The sequence below is a fragment of the Camelus dromedarius genome, chromosome 24 (genome assembly GCF_036321535.1).
Source record: "Camelus dromedarius isolate mCamDro1 chromosome 24, mCamDro1.pat, whole genome shotgun sequence".
In the NCBI taxonomy this organism is placed as follows: Eukaryota; Metazoa; Chordata; class Mammalia; order Artiodactyla; family Camelidae; genus Camelus; species Camelus dromedarius.
In genome coordinates this window covers 16,564,880-16,588,337 of record NC_087459.1, presented here as the reverse complement: position 1 = coordinate 16,588,337, position 23,458 = coordinate 16,564,880, and the positions used below count along the sequence as shown (strand labels likewise).

The 23,458-nt window shown below is 34.0% G+C and overlaps 1 protein-coding gene across 1 annotated transcript in view; it reads right to left on the bottom strand.

The window, feature by feature from the left end:
- The window catches only part of LOC105091160 (phospholipid-transporting ATPase ABCA3), a 70,583-nt gene that overhangs the window by 7,403 nt on the left and 39,722 nt on the right, over positions 1-23,458 (bottom strand). Inside the window, 5 exon segments of the mRNA XM_064478777.1 lie at positions 8,332-8,510; positions 10,876-11,034; positions 16,020-16,242; positions 19,478-19,682; positions 19,908-20,160. Coding sequence (XP_064334847.1) covers positions 8,332-8,510; positions 10,876-11,034; positions 16,020-16,242; positions 19,478-19,682; positions 19,908-20,160 — 1,019 coding nt within the window.

The following is a 23,458-nucleotide window of genomic DNA, read 5'->3' as shown; positions in this document are numbered from 1 at the left end:
AAAAAAGAAAAAAAGTTCCCTGCAGACTAAAGCCCAAGACTGGATGGCTTCACTGGGGAATTCTACCAAACATATAAAGAATTAAGGGAGGAATAAATTTAGGGCTGGGGATTAACAGATACACATTACTATATATAAAATATATAACAAGGACCTACTGTATAGCACAGGGAACTATATTCAATTTCTTGTAATAACATACGATAGAAAAGAATCTGAAAAGAAAAAATGTATATTACTTTGCTGTATACCTGAAACTAACATTGTAAATCAACTACACTTCAATAAAAAAAATTTACAGAAAGAAAAACTAATACCTATGCTCCTCAAACTATTACAAAAAATTGAAGAGGAAGGATACTCTCAGACTCATTCTGAGAGGCCAACATTACCCTGTTACCAAACCAGAAAATTGCAGGCCAATATCTTTGATGAATATAGATGCAAAAATCCTCAACAAAGTATTAGCAAACTGAACCCAACAATACAGAAAAAGGATCATACACCCTGGTAATGTTGGATTTATTCCAGGGTCATGAGGATGGTTCAGAATTCACAAATCAATCAATGTGATAAACCACATTTACAAATGGAAGGATAAAAAAATCACGATCATCTTAAGATGCAGAAAGAACATATGACAAAGTTCAACGTCAACTCATGATAAAAGCTCTCATTAAAGTGGGTATAGAGGAAACATCTCAGAATTATAAAGGCCATTTATGATAAAACCACAGCCAACATGATATTCAATTCTGAAAAGCCAAAAGCCTTTCCTCCAAATTCAGGAACAAGACAAGGATGTCCACTCTTGGTACCTCGATTTAAGTACAGGATGTCCTAACCACAGCAATCTGACAAGAAAAAAAGAAGAAATAGATGGCATCCAAATTTGAAAGGAAGGAGTAAAACTCTCACTGTTTGCAGATAACATAATACCATGTACAAAATCCTAAAATCTCAAACCCAAAACTATTAGAAGTAATAAATGAATTCAGCAAAGTTGCAGAATATAAAATTAATATACAGAAATCTGTTGCATTTCTATACACTAATAATGAACTATCAGAAAGAGAAAGTAAAAAATCCCCTTTAAAATCCCATCAAAAAGAAGAAAATACCTAGGAATAAACTTATCTAAGGAGATGGAAGCCCTGTAGGCTGAAAACTATGAAACACTGGTGAAGGAAATTGAAAATGATACAAAGGAGTGGAAAGATATTCCATGCTCTTGGATTTGAATAATTAATATTGTTAAAATGTCCAAACTACCCAAAGCTATCTATAGATTTAATGTAATCCCCCTATCAAAATACTCATGATATTTTTCACTGAACTAGAGCAAATAATTTTGAAACTCATATGAAACCACAGAAGACCCAGAATTGCCAAAGTACTCTTGAGATTAAAGGACAAAACTGGAGATATAACCCAGGCTTCAGAATATAGTGCAGAGCTACAATAATCAAAATAGTGTGGTATTGGCACAAAAAGAGACATATAGAACAATGGAACAGAATAGAGAGCTCAGAAATAAACCCACCCACTTATGATCAATTAATCTACAACAAAGGAGAAAAGATAGTCTCTTCAATAAATTGTGCTGGGAAAACTGGACAGAACCATGTAAAAGAATGAAATTAGAACATTCTCTAACAGTGTATACAAAAATAAACTTAAAATGGATTAAAGAGCTAAATGTAAGATTTGAAACCATAAAACTCTTAGAGGAGAACATAGGCAGAACACTCAGACACAAATTATAGCAATAAATGAAAGCAAAAATAAACAAATGGAACCTAATTAAACTTAAAAGCAAGGAAACCTTTGATAACATGAAAATACAGCCCATGGAATAGGAGGAAATATTTGCAAATGATGCAGCTGACAAGGGGTTAATATCTAAAATATACAAACAAATATAAAAATCTAATATAAGACAGCCACTCCTGCATTCTTTTTATTACAATTTGCATGGAATATCTTTTTCCATCTCTTTACTTTCAGCCAGTGAGTATTCCCAAATCTAAATTGAGATTCTTGTAAATAGCATATAGTTGGATCTTGGTTATTCATCCATCAGCCTCTGTGGTTTTTTTTTCTCCTCCTGGGAGTGGGGGCACTTTAGTCCATTTAGATTTATTGATAGGGAAGGACTAACTATTGCCATTTTGTTCATTGTTTTGTTTATCTTATAGCTCTTTTGTCCCTCTTTTTCTCTCTTTGTCTTCTTTGTGTTTCCTTACTTTTTATTTTTTGTATTGATAGGTTTGATTCCTTTCTCCTTTTCTTTTGTGAAACGTCCATACATATTTTCTTTGTGGTCACCAAGAGGCTTTTTAAAACTAGTAGCAACTTAAGTTCATTAGCAAAATTCTCTGCTTTTACCTCTTTTTCCTCCACTTTATATGCTATTGATGTCACAATTTACATTTTTATATTATCTATTAACATAACTTAATTATAGTAGTTTAAATACTCCTGTCTCTTAACTTTTATAGTAGAATTAAAAGCAATTTGGCCACCACTGATGCAACAATTCTGTTTTTGTAATGAGTTTTATACTTTATTAAGCTTTTGTGTTGCTGTTTAGTGCCCTTTTATTTAACTTGAAGAACTCCCTTTAGCATTTCTTGTAAAATAGATCTAGTGGTGATAAACTACCTCAGTTCTGTTTGTCTGAGAAAATCTTTATCTCCTCTTCATTCTTGAAGTAAAGGTTTGCTGAAAGTTTTTGTCTTTCAGCACTTTGAATATATCATCCCACTAATTCTGGCCTACAAAGTCTCTGCTGAAAAAGCCACTGATAGTTTATGGGGGTTATCTTGTACATAACATGTCACTTTTCTCTTGCTGCTTTTAAAATTCACTCTGTCTTTAATTTTTTATAACTTGATGATAATGTATCTCAGTGTGGGTTTCTTTGGATTCATCTTGTTCATTGTTTTTTTGGTCCTCCTAGATCTGGTATCTATGTCCTTCCCCATTTTTGTGTTTTTTTCATCCTTTACTTCTTGAATAAGCTTTCTTATCCTTTCTTTCTCTCTCCTTCTCTTCAGACTTATACAATGCACATATTTATCCACTTAACAGCGTCCGTAACTTCCTTATGCTATTGTCACTCTTCTTTATTCTTTTTTCTTTTTGCTGTTCTCATCAGATGATTTCCACTGACCTGTCTTTTGAGTTTGCTTATCCTGTATTCTGCTTGATCTAGTTCACTGTTGAACCCTTCTGTTGAATTTTTCAATTCAGTTATTAGGTTCTTCAAATCTATGATTTCTGTTTGGTACTTATAAGTATTTTCTCTCCTTGTTAAAATTCTCGCTTTGTTCATGCACTGCTCTCATAAACTTGCTTAGCATAGTTACGATTGTTGTTTTGAATTCCCAGTCAGCTGAATCACTTATCTCTATTTATTAAGGTCCTTTTCTAGAGATTTATCTTGCTTTTTTGTTTGGAACATATTTCACTGACTCTTTATTTTCCCTGACTCCCTATATTGGTTTCTGTGCATTAGACCAAACAACCAATTCTCCTAGTCTAGGCAGACTGGACTCATGTGGAAGATAATATCACCAATCAACCTGGCCAAGGATTCTCAGATCCTCTTAAACCTTTGTGCTTGTCCAAATCATTGTCTGTGTTAGTGGCCTTGGGAGATTAAGGTGTAACAAGTCCTGTGAGGGCCTTAAAATCCCAGAGGACTACCAGTTGCCTTCCCCATCATCTCCCAGATGCAGGCTAATTTGAAGTCCAATATTTGGGAAGCAGCTAGGAATGCTGGGGCACTAAATATGCAGTCTATAGACCTTTCCAGCAAAACTGAGAGCTGGGTGTATTTGTCTTCTTGCTTTGTACTGAACCATGGGCAATAATCACTGGGAGTGCTTGTGCACTTGCTAAAACTGCCCTTTTGTTCTCTGCATTCTTGGGGAATTCATAAATGCCACATCTTGTCAGCCCTCAGAGCTAGATGATTTGGGAACCAGTCTCTCAGGTGGTAGGCCTAAAAGTTGAGGAGCTAGGTATGTGGTCTGAACTCTTTAATCCTCAGGAAGAAGCTGGGAGTTGGGGGTTCTATCCTGCTTGTAAGGCATAGTTTTGTGTGGGGATGGGGTGGGGGGGGTTTATGATGCAGTTATTTCTCAGCTTATCCTATGCATTTTGATGTGCATATTTTCTCAGTTGTGTGATGTGTGGGAGTCTCCCAAATAATTTTGAGATTTATCTCAGAGGGAACTGATCCCTGTGTAACTGTTTATTTTTGTGCATCCATGGAAGGAGGGAAAGTCAGGATCCTCCTATGCTACCATGTTGTTCTCCAATGCTTCAAAGAAAACTAAAGACACTCTTGTCTTAAGTTCTCATGGTAAGGCTTCTCTAACTGCCTCACCATCTCTCCTCAAAAATTTCTCTCTCTCTCTCTAGAATCCACTGGCTGAGTCAACAGTTTCATATCAATGCCTACCATGATTCATATTTATCATCTCCCACCACTTGCCTCTTACTTTCAACCACAAATCACCATGCTTCTCACATCTCAGAAAGTTATAGTGTCTTACCTTTAGGATATTTTTGGTGATGCTAAAGTGCTCAATGAACACATCCCCAGAGGTGGCAACCTCCTCTCCAGTCAAAATTTCAAAGGTAGTAGTTTTTCCAGCTCCGTTTAATCCAAGCAACCCAAAGCACTCCTCGTTTTGGATTGCAACAGAGATATTTCTCACAGCAAAAATGGCTGGCATTCCAAAATATATCTTTAAAAATACAGAAAACACAATATAGTAAAGAATAGTCATAGGTCACATAAAAAACACTTCAGACTACTATGGACTACCTCAGACAATTTCACAAGAACTCTTCTATTCTATTGGGAGAATACGCAGAGATCCCAAAGAACCACAGTGAGCCCTTGACACCCATGACCCACTCTTAAATAGAAGTGAAACCATCATAAGGTGGTCATTGAGTAGTGTTACCTTTGTGAGTTCCTTAATAAGCACTGTAGAATTCAGTGACTCCTGAGGGTGATTCAGGATTTTACTTCTCTCATTTTGTACATCTTCATCTTCAGATTCTCCAGATAATTCCATGGACACTTTATCCTATATTTTGAAAAGAAGACTCATACAGATGGATGCCCTTTAGACAGCTGGTTGGCTTCAGGGAGTGCTAAACTGGGAGATAATCTCAAAGTTGTCAAAAGAGGAGGTTTGAGTCAGTCCCAAATGACTTACTGCATATCACCTCAGTTCTCATGTATACATTTATTCCCTACTTCCAAAGTTTAAAAACTATACTCCTAGCTATGAACAAGTAGCATTTTCTTATCAAAATGGGCAACTTAACAAAGACTACAACTACAAAACTATCAATCATAACCAAAGTCATTTTTAATAATAATATATATTTCATAAGATATCAAAAGAGTTGAGAGTAGGGAAAGATTAACGCATTTCTGAGAAGATGAATGGAGTCTAAGGACAGATTTACATAAGAAATGTCTAAGGTAAATTTAAATAAAATAAAAGCTCATCAGGAGACTTACAATGAGGAAGAAAAAAGAGGGGTAGGGCATCCCACATAGTGGAAAGAGCATGAAAGAATATAACTTGTATATCATTTTTTTAAACTTTAAACTTTTTATTTTGAAATAATTTTGATTAACAGAAGAGTCATAAAGACAGGACAGTTTCAGTATACATTTTAGCCTTCTCCTAATGACATAATTATGATACATTGATCAAAACAGACAGATTAACACTGGTTCAATTCTATTAACTACAATCTTACTGAAGTTTACCTTTAAAATCATTTTAATGTAAACTAAGCATCACATCTATACAGACAAGGACATAAATCATAAATCCATATCTTAATTATTTTTGGTATAACTAGCCCTGATAAAGAAAGCAGAAAATTATCCCCAACAGTAACTAGAATTCTGACTTATAATTCCATATATATTATCATTTCTTAGTTTTGCCTGTTTTAAACATTACATAAATGAAATTCTACTTCATATATTATTTTGTGTCTGGCTTCTTTGGGCCAATTTATATTTGTGAGATTATTCCATGCTGCTGCATGAGTTATAGGCTATTCCTTTTGTAAAATGTTTCTCTTGTAGGCAACATATAGATGGGTCTTTAAAAAAATCCAGTCATCCACTTTATGTCTTTTGATTGGAACATTTATTCTATTTACATTTAAAGTGATTATGGATAGGTATGTACTTATTGCCATTTTGTTTATTGTTTTCTGGGTTTTTGTAGTTCTCTTGATTTTTCTTGTTCTCTTGTTTTCTTTCCTTGTAATCTGGTGATTTTCTTTAATGTTACATTTATATTTCTTTCTCTTAATTTTTGTGTATCTATTACAGATTTTCAGTTTGTGCTTACCATGACGTTCATATACAACAACCAATGTGTATAGCAGTCTGTTTTAAGCTGATGATCACTTAAGGACAAATGCATTTTAAAAGTACTACATTTTTACTCACCCCCTCACCTTTTATATTTTTGATATCACATTTTGCATCTTTTTATTTTGTTTTGCTTAATTATTTTAGATACAGATTAATTTACTACTTCTGTCTTTTAACATTCATACTAATGTTATAGCTGGTTGATCCACTACCTTTACTGTATGTTTGCCTTTACCAGGGAGATTTTTTTCTTTTCTAATTTTATTGTGTCTAGTCACAGCCTTTTCTGTTTAAAGACGTCCTTTTAATGTTTCTTGTAAGGCCAGTTTAGTGGTAATGAAATTCTTTAGCTTTTGCTTGTGTGGGAAATTCTCTCTCTCCTTAAATTCAGAATGAATCCTTGCCAGTAGAGTAGAGTAGAGTAGAGTAGAGTATGTAGAGTATTCTTTGTTGTTTTTTCCCTTTCAGTACTCTGAATATATTATGCCAGTCCGTTGTGGCCTTGAAGATTCTGCTGAAAAATCAGGTGATAGTCTTATGGTGGTTCCCTTGTATGTAACTAGTTATTTTTTTTCTTGCTGCTTTTAAGATTCTCTCTTTATCTTTAATTTGTTATTTTAATTAAAATGTGTTTTGGTATGTGTCTCTTTGGGTTCATCTTGTTTGGGACTCTGTGATTTCTAGATTTGGATGTCTGTTTCCTTCTCCAGGTGAGGAAAGTTTCAGCCATTATTTCTTCAAATAAGGTTTCTGCCCCAAATTATCCTTTTGGGACCCCTATAATGCATATGCATATCTTAATGCTTTCTCAAGGGTCCCTTAAGCATCTTTAAATTTCTTTTTGTTGTTCCAATTGGGTGATTTCTACTACCCTGTCTTCTATTGGTCTGCCTTTATTACTATAGTTAAAAAAACACTTATGTATGGTAGCATAAGTCCACCATGTTGGTTCTTAAGATTTCCCTGGAGATTCTTGACACTGTGCATTTTCATGTAAATTTTAGAATCACTTTGCATTTCTGTGTAACCTTTAGGATTAGCTGATCATTCTACACACACACACACACACATACACACACACACACACACACACACACAAATATCCACTAGAATTTTGATTGGGATTGCACTGAATCTTTAGATCAATTTGGGAAATATTGTCATCTTCCCATGATTGGGTTTTCTGAAGCAAGAACATTGTATATTCCTTCATTTATATGTTTTCTTTAATTTCTCAATAGTTTTGAAAAATAATTTTCCATGTAAAGGTCTTATACAATAACTTCTGTTAGGGTTATTCCTAGGTAGTTTTTGTTTTTATGCTACTTAAATAACATCATTTAAATGTTTTATGCTATTCAAATTACATTATTTTATATTTCACTTTTTGCTGCTGGCTTGTATATAGACATACAACTAATTTTTCTATACAAACTTTTCATTAACAATAGAACAGAGACAAGAAATTTGTATTTTAAGAAACATCCAGGAGATTATGACAAATGCCAAATTTGAGAACAACTGCTGTAGAGAGTTACTATTAAGTATGCATTCTTCAGGCCAGGAGAATCAATATTAAACGAGAGTTTATTAGAACTATCCAGAGGCAAAATCAGAGTGAATGAGCAATTTTGGGAAGACATGGTTCTCTGATACAGAAGATACTCAAGGGAAAGCTTTCTATTGTAATCAAAGTATTTAAAAATACCATGTCCTGACTGGTAGAGGCCATAATGTTTAGAAACCACAAAATTCAAATTATGATGAGATCTCTGATTTACATGGATCCCAAATAACATGAATTGATTTATATTCCTGTATCTCAGTAATGAAGTTAGGCATGTATAGAGGTAAGCTTTTAGTCTTAGAGACATCTCTAAGTCTCCTACCCAGCTACTCACCTTATTAAATTTCTTGTAGGTACGAAAGAAAATATAGCGAAGCACAAATGTTCTTACTCTCCATGAGGTGGTTTCCAAAAGGAAAATTAAGAAGAGGAAAAGAAATCCTGTGACGGCCATTGCAATTACAAATCTTCCAATTCCATCTTCTTCCAAACTATATACACTACGCTCAGCTGCTGATGACAAAAACAACACAAAGACACAGGCTTACTTAAAAAAATAAACCCAGTGAGCAAACTCTAAGAAATCAACAAACAGAACCAAATGGAATGGTTATCAAATAAGCAAAAAAATTAATATATTTTAAGGTATATTTAATAAATTTGTATGTCATGAAAATATCTTCAGAATCTATTAAAAGAGGCAAAAAGCTTTCATTCTATGAGTTTTGTCTTGCTATATAGTTCTAGGCATCCATTACCAACATATATCAGATGGTCAGAACCATTGGGTGAATTTGGCCTCGTAATACTAATCAGAGTACTGGGTGGTAGCAGAGGCTCTCCTGGCCCCCAAATATTTTTTTCTCTGGAAGTATTTCATATAGTGGTTCTGAAACTGGAGCAGGAGCAGAAGAATCATCTGATGATGATTACACATAAAACACTTTTACCTGTAAGGGAACACTAACATTTAAACTAAGTTGTAATTACCCAAGAGCTGGTACTTTTCCAATCATTTATTAGAAAAATTTAATAGTTACAAGATTCTGAATTCATGATACGGAGAACAGTACGCTCATGGAGGAGGTGAAGATGAGCAAATTTCTTTTTTTTTTTTTGCTTTTAAAAAACTTTGTATTAAAACATTATATACATATATAGAAATCTGCCTAAGTGTAAGACTAGTGAATTTTTACAAACTGAAAATATTTACATAACCAGCAATATTTTTCATTCAGTTTTAAAATTTAACTGCATTATATTCTTTTTCTTTCTTTCCTTTCTTTCCTTCTTTCTTTCCTTTCTTCCTTCCTTCCTTTCTTTTTTTCTTTCTTTCCTTCTTTCTTTCTTCTTTTCCTTCCTTCCTACCTTCCTTCAAGTGTATTACTGTATGTACCTTTTATAGTGATGACCCGAAGCATTACATTGTGCATACATAACTTACCACAGTCATGGTGTCTTCCTTTTACCTGTTTGAGTGAAGTGAAAAAACTTTTCCATGATTTGTACCTCTTTAACCCCCCCATTTATTACTGTCTTAAATATTCCCACTACATACATTAAGAATATTTTCAGACAATGTTATCATTTTTCTTTTAACCACCAAACTCAAGAAAACTCAGGAGGAGAAAGTATACAGTATTCACCCATATTCTTACTCTTCCCAGTGTTCTTTCTTCTTCAATCATTTAATTTATGTTTATAGAATCTATACAGCCTATTCTTTTAGGACTTCTACAGGTGACAAACTGCTGTAGATTTCCTTCATCTGAAAATGTCTTGATTTCCCCTTCATTCTTAGAAGATATTTCCTATGTATATAGAATTTTGAGTTGACAGGTTTTTTTATTTCAGCACTTAAAAATAATGTGCCACTTCCTCTGGTCTTCTTGGTTTCTGATTTTAAAAAAATCTTCTGTAAACTAGGGAATTGTTTTGTCCTTATGGATGAGGTGTCACTTTTCTAAAGCTGCTTTCAAGATGTTCTCATCTTTAGTTTTCAAAGCTTGATTATATCTTGGCATGGATTTATTTGGTTTTAACATATTTAGAATTTACTAAGTTTCTTGAATCTGTGGGTTTATATATTTTATGCTTATTTTTTATTAATTCTTTATAAAATTGAGATATAATTGACATATAGCATTAGTTTTAGGTATACAACATAATAACTTGATACTTGTGTATGCTGAGACATGATCACTACAATCTAGTTAACATCCATCACTATACGTAGTTACGTGTTTTTCTTATAATGGGAAATTTTAATACTGTCTTATCAACTTTCAATTATATGATACAGTATGATTAACTATTGTTACCATGCTGTGAATCATTACATCCCAATGATTTTATTTTATGACTGGAAGTTTGTGCCTTTTGATTCCTTTCACCCATTTCACCCAAGCCACTCCCCAGTCATCAATCTGTTATCTATGAGTTCTTTTTTTTTTAAAGAGTCCACCTGTTAAGTGAGATAATATGGTATTGGTCTTTGTCTGACTTAATTCATTTAGCATAATGCTTTCAAGGTATATCCATGTTGTTACAAATGGCAAGACTTCCTCCTGTTTAATGGCTGAATAATATTCCATCATATACATACCATATTTTCTTTATCCATTCACTCATAGAGATCACTTCTCATGAGAAATTGCACTATGCATATAAGCTTTGAATCTTAGCTCTAACTCATTTAAGTCATGTGACAGAGTAAGTTATTCAGGTTTGTGTAAGCTTTAGTTTCCTCAAGGTGAGGATAACAACACATAATGAGTTATTATGAAGATTCAAAATAATATAGGTAGAGCTATTCACATGCAATAAGTAATTGACTAGTAGTAATTCTGATGAGCCTTGGGGAGCCCCAGATACTCACCTTTACTACACTCTATAGAGTAAGGAATATTTTTATTTGAGGAACATATCTTCTTTCTCTCTTCCATATCATAATATTTGCTGATGCTCATCCCCAAATTATGTATGGGTAGCAACATCAATGAATTAAGCAGGGGGCTTCTAGAAGCAGCTTTCTTGTCTGTGATTAAAAAGATGATAACATTATCATGCTTTGTATTATATGAGCTGACCCTGGGAAATAAAAGTTCCCCAAGTTGATCAAACTATGAAAAAATTACAAATTCATAATATCTTCATAAAACTCTTGCTACTAAAATGTCTTGTAGTATAGTTTGTGTTGATAATTATGGAATTGGAAGATCTTTTGGGGAAAGTTGGTGTCCATATAATTTGTCTTCCTTTCACCTGGTGTGAATAGGAAACCCATACTGATTATTTTTCATATTTCTTATTCTGTGTGATCAATAAAGAAACAAAGACATAATAGGAAATTCAGCCTAGGAGTCAACAGTGGGAAAGAGCTAAGGAACATTTTATCAGTTGAAAGTTAAGATTTCTCTAAATATTAAATTAATGTGTATAATAGTTCATGAATATACACGAGGGAATATAAAACATGATTATGGGTTAAGATATTAAGCCTTCAAGACTGAGTTCAGGTAATTGGGAATAAAAATAAAATATGTCTCAGCAAAAAATTATTTATCAGATACTGACAAAAGAGAGGTGACCCGCAAAGAATGATAGGGGACAAGTGAGGTTCCCTAGATATTAATTTTCTAAGTGATGAAGTCATACCAGTGTTCTTTCTTCTTCAATCATTATGCTAAGTGAAATAAGCAGACACAGAAAGACAAATATTGTATATTTCCACTTCTATGAGGTAGCAGAAAGAATAATTCTGGACATATAGTTGTTCAGATAACTTTTTTATTGTGCTAAAATATAAATATTATTATTATAACTACTTGTAAGTATACAATTCAGTGGCGACAAATGTATTCACAGTATAGTGTAATTATCACCACTATCTTTAGCCAAAACTTTTTCATTTTCCCCAAGAAAAACTCTGTGCCCACTAAATATGACTCTCCCTACTTTCCCGCCCCTAGGCCCTGGTAACCTTTACTCTACTTCTGTCTTTATGAATTCCTACTCTAGATACCTCATAGAAGTGGAAATATACAGTATTTGTCTTTCTGTGTCTGCTTATTTCACTTAGCATAATGTCTTCCAGTTCCATCCATGATGTGGCATATAGAAAAATTTTTATTCATTTCATAGCTGAATGAGTAACATTTCATTATATGGATATACTGTATTTGTTTACCTATTCACTTTTTGGTAGACACTTAGATTGCTTCCACCTTTTAGCTATTGTGAATAATGCTACTATGAACATTGGTGTATAAATATTTTTCTGGTCCTTGATTTAAAAATTTTTGGATATATACCTAGGAGTGAAATTTCTGAGTCATATGGTGGATCCATGTTTGACTTTTTGGAAAACTGCCAAACTCTTTTCCATGGTTGCATTACCATTTTCTTTTCCCACCAGCAATGTACAGGGTTTCTAATTTCTCCACATTCTTGGCAAAATATGTTATTTTACTTTTAAAAATAATAGCCATCATAGTGGGCATGACGTGATATCTCGTTGTTTTGATTTGCATTTTCCTAGTGACTAATGATGCTGAGCACCTTTTCATGTGCTTGTTGGCCATTTATACATCTTCTTCGGAAAAATGTTATGTTTAAATTCTTTGCACATTTTTTACTTGGAATAATTGTCTTTTTCTTGTTGAATCATGAATACACTGTGCTTTTAGATACTAGACCTTTGTTAGATATATGATTTTCAAATATTTCCGTCATTCGATTGATTTCTTCTTGCTTTGTTAATGTCCTTTGATATACAAAAGTTTTACATTTTGATGCTATCCAGTTTATACATCTTTTCTTTTGCTGCTTGTTCTTTCAGTGTCATGTCTAAGAATCCATTGCCAAAATCAAGGTCATTAAGATTTACTGTTTTCTTCCAAAAGTTTTATGGTTTCAGCACTTATATTTAGGTCATTGGTACATGTTGAGTTAATTTTTGTATATGGTATGAGGTAGGATCCAGCTTTCACTCTTTTGGATGTGACTATTTAGTTTTCTCAGTGTCATTTGTTGAAAAAACTATCCTTTCTCCCAGTGAATGGTCTTGACACCTTTGCTGAAAAATCAACTTACCACATACGTAAACATTTAGTTAGGGCTCTCTATTCTATTTATTGTTTTATAGATGTGTCCTTATGCCAGTACCATGCTGTTTTAATTATTGTAACTATGTAGTAAGTTTTGAAGTCAGAAAGTATGAGACCTCCAACTTTCTTTTTCTTTTTCTAGTTTTGGTCACTCTGTGCCAATTGCAATTCTGTATGAGTTTGAGGATTGGCTTTTCCATTTCTGTAAAAATACATGTTGGAATTTTATGGAGATTATGTTGAATCTGTAGACTGCTTTAGGTAGTATTATCTGAACATTGTTAAGTCTTCTAATCCATGAACACAGATGTCTTTCCATGTATTTAGGTTCTGTTTAATTTCTTCCAGCAGCGTTTTGCAGTTTTTAGCACAAGTCTTTGATCTCCTTGGTTGGAATTTTTCCTAAATATTTCATTATTTTATATGCTTTATAAATGGAGTTTCTTTTCTTAAAATTCATTCTCAAATTGTTTATTGCTGGTATACAGAAACACAACTGATTTTTGTGTGTTAATCCTGTAACCTGAAATTTTGCTAATTTTTTCATTAACTACAGTAACCTTCTTTAGGATTCTTTGGGGTTTAGAATTCTTGATTGACAGGTTTTAAATTTTTTTTACTGTCTTCTGGTCTTCATGGTTTTTAATGTGATATCCACTATTAATTTTATCAAGAAATTTTAGTACTTGGTTAGTTGATTCTGTCTTGATGTTTACAAGATCTTCCTTTTGGATTTTTACAGTTTTATTACAACATGTCGGCATGAGGATCTCTGAATTCATCCTTCACTGAGCTTCTTGGATTTGTAGATTCACATCTTTCATCAAAGCTGGGACTATTATTTCTTGAAATATTCTTTATTCCTTCTTTTCTCTCTCTGATCCTTTTGGGACTCTATAATGTGTGTACTGGTCTGTTTGATGGTGTCCCACGGGCCCCTTAAGCTATGTTCACTTTTCTTCACTACTTTTTCTGTCTGCTCCTCAGAATCAATACTATCAATTATCCTGTACCTAAATTCACTTCTGCACACTTAAATCTATTTTGAATCCCTCCAGTGAATTTTTTCATTTCAGCTATTGTACTTTTAATTTCTGTTTAGTTATTTTAAAAAACTTTTATCTCTTTATTGTTCATCTCTATTCTGTGGGACATTATTCTTGTGGTAACCTTTAGGTTGTTTTTGTGTGTGCACATTATTTTCCTTAGGCCTTCAAGTATATTCAAGACAGAAGTTTTAAAGTCTTTGGGCTTTCTGAGGGACAGTTTATGTTAATTTTGATTCTTTGAATGGGCAATATTTTTCTGTTTCTTTGTATACCTTGGGAACTTTTTTGAAAACTGGATATTGGAATATTATAATATGCTAACTCTGGAAAACAGGTTCTCCACCTTCTCTAGGGTTTTCTGTTATTTGCTAACATTTTTATTGTTAGAGGCTGTAGTACTCAGTGTGTCTAATAACTTTCTCAAATACTTTTGCTGAGATTTTATTCCTTGACATGAGTGGTCTCTGTTCCTAGGTTTGTTTGACATGGATTTCTTTGAATGTCTAAATGTACAACAAAACAAAACAAAACTCTACCAACGCTTGAAGACAACCCTGTGTTGTAACCCTCTTTCAATACTTAGCCAGACTTGCAATGAGCCTAGGAATCAGCCCAAAGTGAAAGCTTATGGTCTTCACAGGTGCTTCCTGAGCAAGCAAGAATGTGTGTGGCTGTCTAAAATGGGTGATTTTGAATGCCCTAATTTCCCAAAGTAATTTTCTGTGGATGTATGTCTCTTGCCTTAGGCAGTCTCATGCATAAATTGTCATATTTTTCCTCGGGCATCTGATAATTGTTTATTGACCTTACATTTTTTAGCAATGCTTATTACTTTTAATGCCTGCTGAGTTCTGAGTTAGGTGAAACAGAGATGAGTGCCTCATATCATTTCTTCAGGTAACTCCCAGGTAGAAGAGAACAGATCTATACCCAAATTTGTGAAGATCTGCTCAGCTCCCTAGGAAAATAGGGATAAAGGTCCCACAATGGGAACCATGACTGTATCTTCAAGACTGCTGCCATGATAAAGACAAGGTCAGGGAAATGTGAGTAAAAACACTACAAATCTTTCCCACTGTTTTAAGTTTTTCTTCTTGATTCAGCATTTCCTTGGTTGTAAAACCTTGACCATTTTCCAGAGTTCTGATGGAGCTCGTTATGAAAGTGTCTTTTTTTTTTTTTTTTAATGTTTCTGTGGAGGGCTGGTTGCTTGGAGCTGCCTACTCGGCTGTTTTGCTGAGGTCACTCCCTATATTGTTTTTATTCTTTTTTGTTACTACATGTTTTGTAGTCTACTTCAGAGATCAATTATTTCCCATCTAGTTTAATATTCTCTCTTGAATAGGTGTGCAAGAGTATTATAATAGGTCTTCAGCTGACTCAGGGAATTCTTTCATGGGAGGGCAAGGCCTAAGGTCAGTAAATGGGTTGGAAACCTATTCTTCTCAGTCTCTGCAAGACCAAGGGTAACTGGATTACTTAAAACAGATTAATGTTTGTAGAGTGATTTAATAAAAGAGTGGCAGCAGTCTGTCTTCTAAGAAACTCCTATTTCTGATCATTGCCAGTCCAGTCAATCTCTCCTGAATCTCAAAATAAAAAGATAAGTATTCTGCAAATCCTGCATCAAAAGGCCTAAAGGAAGGGGATTGGGTTAGTGAAAATATTAGTGTCATAATTTGTTTTGCATTGTACACAACATAATTCCTATAATATTAGTGACATTACAATAAAAGGTTAACTTATCACTAGCATATTTTTTTCCCAGAAACTCAGAACCAAACAAGTTTGTGATGTTCTTATCTTCAAGCCAATTCCTCTTTAATCATTCCCCTGGAAAGAGGGAAATCGTGTTAAGTCCTTACCTTTTCTTTCACTTAGTAAGAGATCTGCAATTACACCAAAAATCCCAGCACAATAGTTAAATATGACGAGCTTGATGTAGGCACTGGTATGACTAGCAAACAGGAAACTTATCAGGTACATGAAGGGAATGACAGACCAACCAAACAGCATGAGGATGAAGAATGTGTCCAGAAAGTGGTAATCTTTGACCAATAATTCCAATCCACACCACATGAACACCACCTGAGACACAGAACAGAGAAGTCAAGTCAAAGTGGAGAAAACTGAAATATCTGAGAACACAAGTCTAAAAACTTGAAGAAAATCTTTCTTTGTTAGAACACAGAACTATTTATTGATCAGATAATTTTCTAAGTATGACTGCGAGGTACTTCCACTTTTTCCTTATCAGTGAGCAGGACCTCTACTTGCCTTTCTCCTTGTTTTAATCTACTTGAAACTTGTTTTTGTCTACTTGGAACAGTTTCATTTTGTTCTTCTTAAACAATATCAAAGGATCGTCTGTCTTCCTCTTCGCCCAACCCCAAATAAACCCACTCTCAATATTTCCAGAAATTGTATCACCTAGTAGGAAAACTTTTGTGTCAAGGTTTTCATTCTGGAAGCTGGAAGCTGTGATAATAAGGGACCTACTTTTCACAGCTCTCTATTTTTAGATTCTGCCTCTTGGCTCTACTTTGTTTTCCTACTCCTCCTCTCCCTATCTCAGACACTCAGGTGAGAAGCACACAGGGAAGCCCAAAGCTACAGGGGATCTAAGTAAGGAAATAGAGAACCCATAGCACTGTTAAGGAAAATAAGTTTCCAGAGATTTACATTGTGTAAGTTTATTAATTGTAGTTTCTCCAAATATTCCAGAGTTATCTGTTGTGAACTATTAAATGCTTATGTAGCACCATCCTTGAGAAGTGGACAGTAGGGTTAAGCAGAAAATAGCTACTATTCTCTATCACTATTTGGATATTATAGGCATGGCTGATTCGTTTCTGTCACAGCAGACTTTCAATTTCAAGAGAAATGGAATGAATTCAATCACTTAACCCATGTTGTAACATGTATGATAATTTTATTACTTTTTAAGATTGAATAATATATTATTATATGTGTACATCACATTTATTTATCTATTTATCCATCAATGAACATTTGGGTTGGTTCCACCAGTTGGCTATTGTGAATATTATTGCTAAAAACATGAATGTACAAATATTTGTTCAAATTCCTGCTTTCAATTCTTTTGGGATCCTACTGTTAGTGGAAATGCTAAATCATACGGCAATTCTATGTTTAATTTTTTGAGGAAGTGCCGTACATTTTCCCACAGCAGCTGCATCATTTTATATTCCCACAATCAATGCACAGAGTTCCAGTTTCACCACATCCTTCCAACACTTGTCATTTTCTCTTTTTGATAGGAGCCATCTGAATAGGCATGAAGAGGTATCTCATTATGGTTTTGATTCACTTTTCCCTAATGATTACTGATGTCAAGCATCTTTTCATGCACTTATTGGGCTTCTTTGGAGAAATGTCTACTCAAGCTCTTGGCCCATTTTTGAATTGGGTATGTTGTTAATTTTTAGGAATTTCTTATATTTTCTGGATATTAATTCCTTGTCAAGCCTATAATTTCAAATATTTTCTCCCATTTTGTGGATTGCCTTTTCACTGTTGACAGTGCTCTTTGATTTATATGTTTTTTTTCAATTTTCAAAAAATCCGATTTATCTTTTTATTTCTCCTGCTTGTGCTCTTGCTGCCACATCCAAGAAACCATTGTAGCATCATGATTCGGTATTTTTGCAGATTACACTCCATCACAGGGTATTACAAGATAATGGCTATAATTCCCCGAGCTATACAGTATATCCTTGTTGCTTATCTCTGTTATGTATAGTAGTTTCTATCTGTTAATCCCATACCCCTAATTTGTCCCTCTCCCCTTACCTCCCCACCCTGGTACAAGTTTATTTTCTTATCAAGTACACACAAAATATTTACCAAATTGACCACATGCTAGATCATAAAATATGGCTCAACATATTTCAAACGGATAAAATAATTCATATAATCTCAGAGAAAAGTGACACCAAGATATGAATACAGTTTCAAACTGCTTAGAATCAAATCATACATTTCTAGAAAACCTCACAGTTTGAAGATATGTTAGAAATTAGAAAATATTTGGAAACTAGTGATTTATCAAACAATATATCAAACCTGCGGCATGCAGCTAAAGCAACTAGATAGTTTTTAAAAAAATAAATAAAAGTTTAAGATTTTCACAATATATGCATAGAATGGTAGGGGGTGTTTGGTAGAGAATGGAGGAGGAAGATCATGGAGCATGAGGCAATACCTGCATTTAGCTCCCCTAGTTAGTTCCTGCGATGACAGAAAAGATTAGTGGCCGTCACAAAGTTAGCAGTTTGTCCTTACCTTTCTGAGTGGCTGTCTGGGAAGCCAAGAGAGGAAAGCAGCACTGAACTCCTTGGCTGCAGTAGTGCATATGGCAACAGAAAGAATATTACATTTCCCTCTCTACCCTGGAGCTCTCCATACTATTTTCATTGTCTAATCCTTTTTATCTTTCTAGGTTGTGTAGGATCCTAGCTCTTCCTCAGAACAATACTCCAACTCTACAGCCCTATGGACAATGATCCTAAGTCCTTTAATAGACAAGGGAGCCAGTGAAACTGGCCTCCAAGCCCTACATCTCATTTAAGAGAAACAAATAGGTGTGCTTTAACTTTATAGCAGTGTCTCACTGCCCTTCCCATAGGATAGAAGTGTATATAAAAAAGGAGGGGAAAGTAACAAGCATATAAAAAGGATATAAAAAAGGAGGGGAAAGTAACAAGCATAAACAGACCACAAATTATCCTGATGTTGCTTTCAATAATAAGCGTTTCAATAACTTTTCACTAATGATTCAACATTCAAATGCTCAAAAACTCACACAAACACAAAATTTGAATGGTTCATGATACAAAGTTTTAAAATCTCTTGAGGGAAACTGCAAAAGCTGACCAAGGGACTGTCTTATATAACAAGGAATCTCAACAGATGACAAGATGGGAAAGCACCAGGAGCAGGGGAAAAATATTTGTAAAGTATTTGTCTTTGTTTAATATGGGACTGGTCTTCTAGTACGACTGGTCGTATCCTTCTATATTCATTGCAGCTTTGTGGCATGTTCATATTGAAGAGCAAGAATATCAGAAGCCAGCTCAAGAGACACATTCTTGTTTCAGCAACAATAGCATTTTATTATTTTTTTTAAGTATATAGAAAATTTTCACTATGGGACACATTCCACAATGTATTTTCTGACATAATGAGCCAAGGAATTTTTATCTTTCTTGAGAAATTTAAGTTTAAGTTAATATTAGCCAAGTAGAAATTTCCTGGGGTTTATTAGTGAATGAGCTCTTAAAATCCTTTGTCTAATACTCACCATTAGTAAGCAGCAGGAAATGAAGAAGATGAAGAAGTCCCATGCCAGAGCAGAGAGCCAGAAGTTAATGGCATAAACCCCACTCAAAAACTGTATGTGCTTTGCCCTAGTGACTCTCTCAGTCACTGTCAGGAGACAAAAGCCACTGACGAAAATACTCATTCCAAAAAACAAATTTAAAGCTATAGACATTCCTGACAATCCTCTACAAAAGAATGAACAAAGAGAACACACTGGTAAAACAACAAAGTAGGAAATACTAATTTTCTAACAATAGCTTTTAATTATTATTTATTTATTATAAATTAAATTTATTATTATTAGCTAGTTTATTATTTTATTAACTTTTAAAATGAACTTTTAATTAAGAACATGGTCAGATAGGGAATAGGGGATCTATTTAAAGCTTAAAATAAAAGTGCATACATACCCTCTAGTAGATTTACCAGTAGTAATACGTGTAGGCTGAGGTTTGTTGATGATTGTAATGGAAGCATCAGGGCCAGAAAGTGACTTAAAAATAACATTATCTAATACTGCTAGAGATAATGATGATGAATGGTATGCCTCATCGTTGAACCAAAAGGTAATTGTCTTTTGGTCTCCATTAACCTCAATGGAAAATGCAATAATGCATGAGTAAATGCATTCTTGACTATTCACCAAATACTCCTCCAGATCACCTGGAATAAGAAAACAATACTGGTCCCGGGCTCAGCATGCAATAGACATCACTTACTATGTATTTTAGAAAGAGAGAACTCAGTAATTCTACTTGCCTGATACTTTTTCTGTTTCTAATATCTCACAACAGTTCCGACGCACTTTGACCATTCAATTCAAGAACTTCATTCATCAAAAAGTCTACAAATAATAAATGCTAAAGAGGGTGTAGGAAAAAGAGTACCCTCCTATACTGTTGGTGGGAATGTAAATTTATGCAGCTGCGATGGAAAACAGTACGGAAAGTCCTTAAAAAACTAAAACCAGACTTAGCATATGATCCAGCAATCCCACTCCTGGGCATATATCAAGAAAAGACAAAAGCTCTTACTCAAAAAGATACTTGCACCCCAGTATTCATAGCAGCACTATTTATAGTAGCCAAGACATGGAAGTAACTTAAGTGTCCATACAAAGAACTCATACTTATCCCTCTAAAACTCTTCCAAAAGACTGAAGAAGGGGAATATTCTCAAATTCATTCTATGAAGCCACCATCACCCTGATATAAAAATCAAAGACACTAAAAAAATATTACAGGCCAGTATTGTTGATGAACATAGATTCAAAAATCCTCAACAAAATATTAGCAAACAGAATCCAACAACAGATTGAAAAGATCATACACTATAATCAAGTTGGATTCATCCCCGGGACACAAGGGTGGTTCAACATATGCAAATCAATCAATGTGATACACCACATCAACAAAAGAAAGGACAAAAATCACATGATTTTCTCAATAGGTGCAGAAAAAGCATTTGATAAAAGTCAACACCCTTTTATGATAAAAACTGTTACCAAAGTGGGTATAGAGGAACACATCTCAACATAATAAAAGCTATTTATGAAAAGCCCTTAGCCAAAATAATACTCAATGGTGAAAAGATGAAAGTCTTTCCACTAAAATCTGGAACAAGACAAGGATGCCTACTCTTATCATTTCTATTCAACATAATATTGGAAGTCTTAGCCATAGCAATCAGACAAGAAAAAGAAGTAAAAGGGATCCAAATTGGAAAAGAGGTAAAAATTTTACTATATGTGGACAACATGATACTATATATAGAAAACCCTAAAGGCTCCACACAAAAACTACTGGAGCTGATAAAAAAAATTTGTCAAGCTAGCAGGATACAAGATTAACATACAGAAATCAGTTGCATTTCTTTACACTAACAATGAAATATCAGAAAAGGAAAATAAAGAAACAATCCCTTTTAAAACCACATTAAATAAACAAACAAATAAACAAACAAACAAACAAATAAATAAATAAATACACTTAATAATAAAACCTGACCAAGGAGATGAAAGACTTATATGAGGAGAACTATAAAAAACTGATTAAGAAAATGAAAGATGATTTAAAGAAATGGGAAGATATTCCATGCTCTTGGATTGGAAGAATTAATACTGTTAAGATGGGCATATTACCCAAAGCAATCTACAGATTTAATGCAATCCCTATCAAATTACCCAGGACATTTTTCACAGAACTTGAATGAATAATCCTAATATTTATATGGAATCACAAAAGACCCAGAACTGCCAAAGCAAGGAAAAGAACAAAGCTGGAGGAATAACCCTCCAAGACTTCAGACAATATTACAGAGCTACAGTAATCAAAACAAAAGGAAATCCTCCTACACTGTCAGTGGAAATGTAGGTTAGTGTGACTATTACAGAAAAAAGTTTGGCGATTCCTTAAAAAACTAAAAATAGACTTACTATATGATCCAGCAATCCCACTCCTGGACATATATCCAAAGGGAACTTTAATTCAAAATGATACAGGCACCCCAATGTTCATAGTAGCACTATGTACAATAGCCAAGACATGGAAACAACCTAAACATTCATCAGCAGATGACTGGATAAAGAAGTTGTGGTACATTTATACAATAGAATACTATTCAGCCATAAAAAAGAATAAAATGTCATTTGCAGCAACACAGATGGGCCTGGAGATCATCATTCTAAGTGAGGTAAGCCAGAAAGAGAAGGAAAAATACCATATGATATAATTTATATGTGGAATCTAAAAAAAAGTCAAAAGTGAACATATTTTCAAAACAGAAACAGATCCACAGACATAGAAATCAAGCTTATGGTTACCAGGGTGGAATAGGAGTGGGAAAGAATAAGTTGGGAGTTCAAGATTTGCAGATACAAACTACTATATATAAAATAGATAAACAACAAGTTTCTACTGTATAGCACAGGGAACTATATTCAATATCTTGTAGCAACCTTGTATATGTATGACTGAAACATTATGCTATACACCAGAAATTGAAACAACATTGTAAATGGACTGTAGTCCAATTTTCTTTAAAAAATGGAAAAAAATTTTTAAAAATCTTGATGGTGTAAAATGCCTAGAAGAAAACAGAGAGAAGGCTCCTTGACATTCATTTTTGTGTTGGTATTTTGGATATGACAGTGAAAACATAAGCAACAACACCAAAAATAAACAAGTGGGACTACATCAAACTAAAAAGTTCCTACACAGTAAGGGAAACTATCAGCAAAATGAAAAAGCAATCTAAGGAACAGGAGAAAATATTTGCAAACGATGTATCTGATAAAGGGTTAATATCCAAAGCATATAAGGAATTCATACAAATCAATAGAAAAAAAAATCTAGTTAAAAAATAGGCCAAGTACCTAAATAGATAGTTTCCCAGAGATGGCATACAAACAGCCAACATGTATAAGAAAATGTGCTCAACATCACTGTTCATCTGGGAGATACTAATCAAAATCTCAGTAAGATAGCACCTCACATCTGTTAGAATGGGTATCATACAAATGACAAGAGATAGCAAGTCCTGACCAGAATGTTTAGAGAGAGAATCCTTGTACACCAATGGTGGGAATGTAAACTGGTATAGCCACTATGGAAAACAGTATGGGGGTTTTCAAACAATTAAAAGTGAGGCCTACCATATGATCCAACCAGTCCACTTCAAATAAAATCACTTCAAGAGATATTTGCACCCCATGCTCACCACAGCATTATTCACAATATCCAAGACATGGAAACAACCTAATTGACAGACTAATGAATATCTATCTATCTATCTATCTATCTATCTATCTATCTATCTACCTACCTACCTAAGAGAGGGAAGGAGAGAAACTGTAGTTTCCTGATCCTGGGGCAGAGAGGTAGGGGAAATGGGGAGATATTGGTCAAAGGATACAAACTTCCAGTCATAAGTTCTGGGATCTAACGCACAGTATGACAACTAT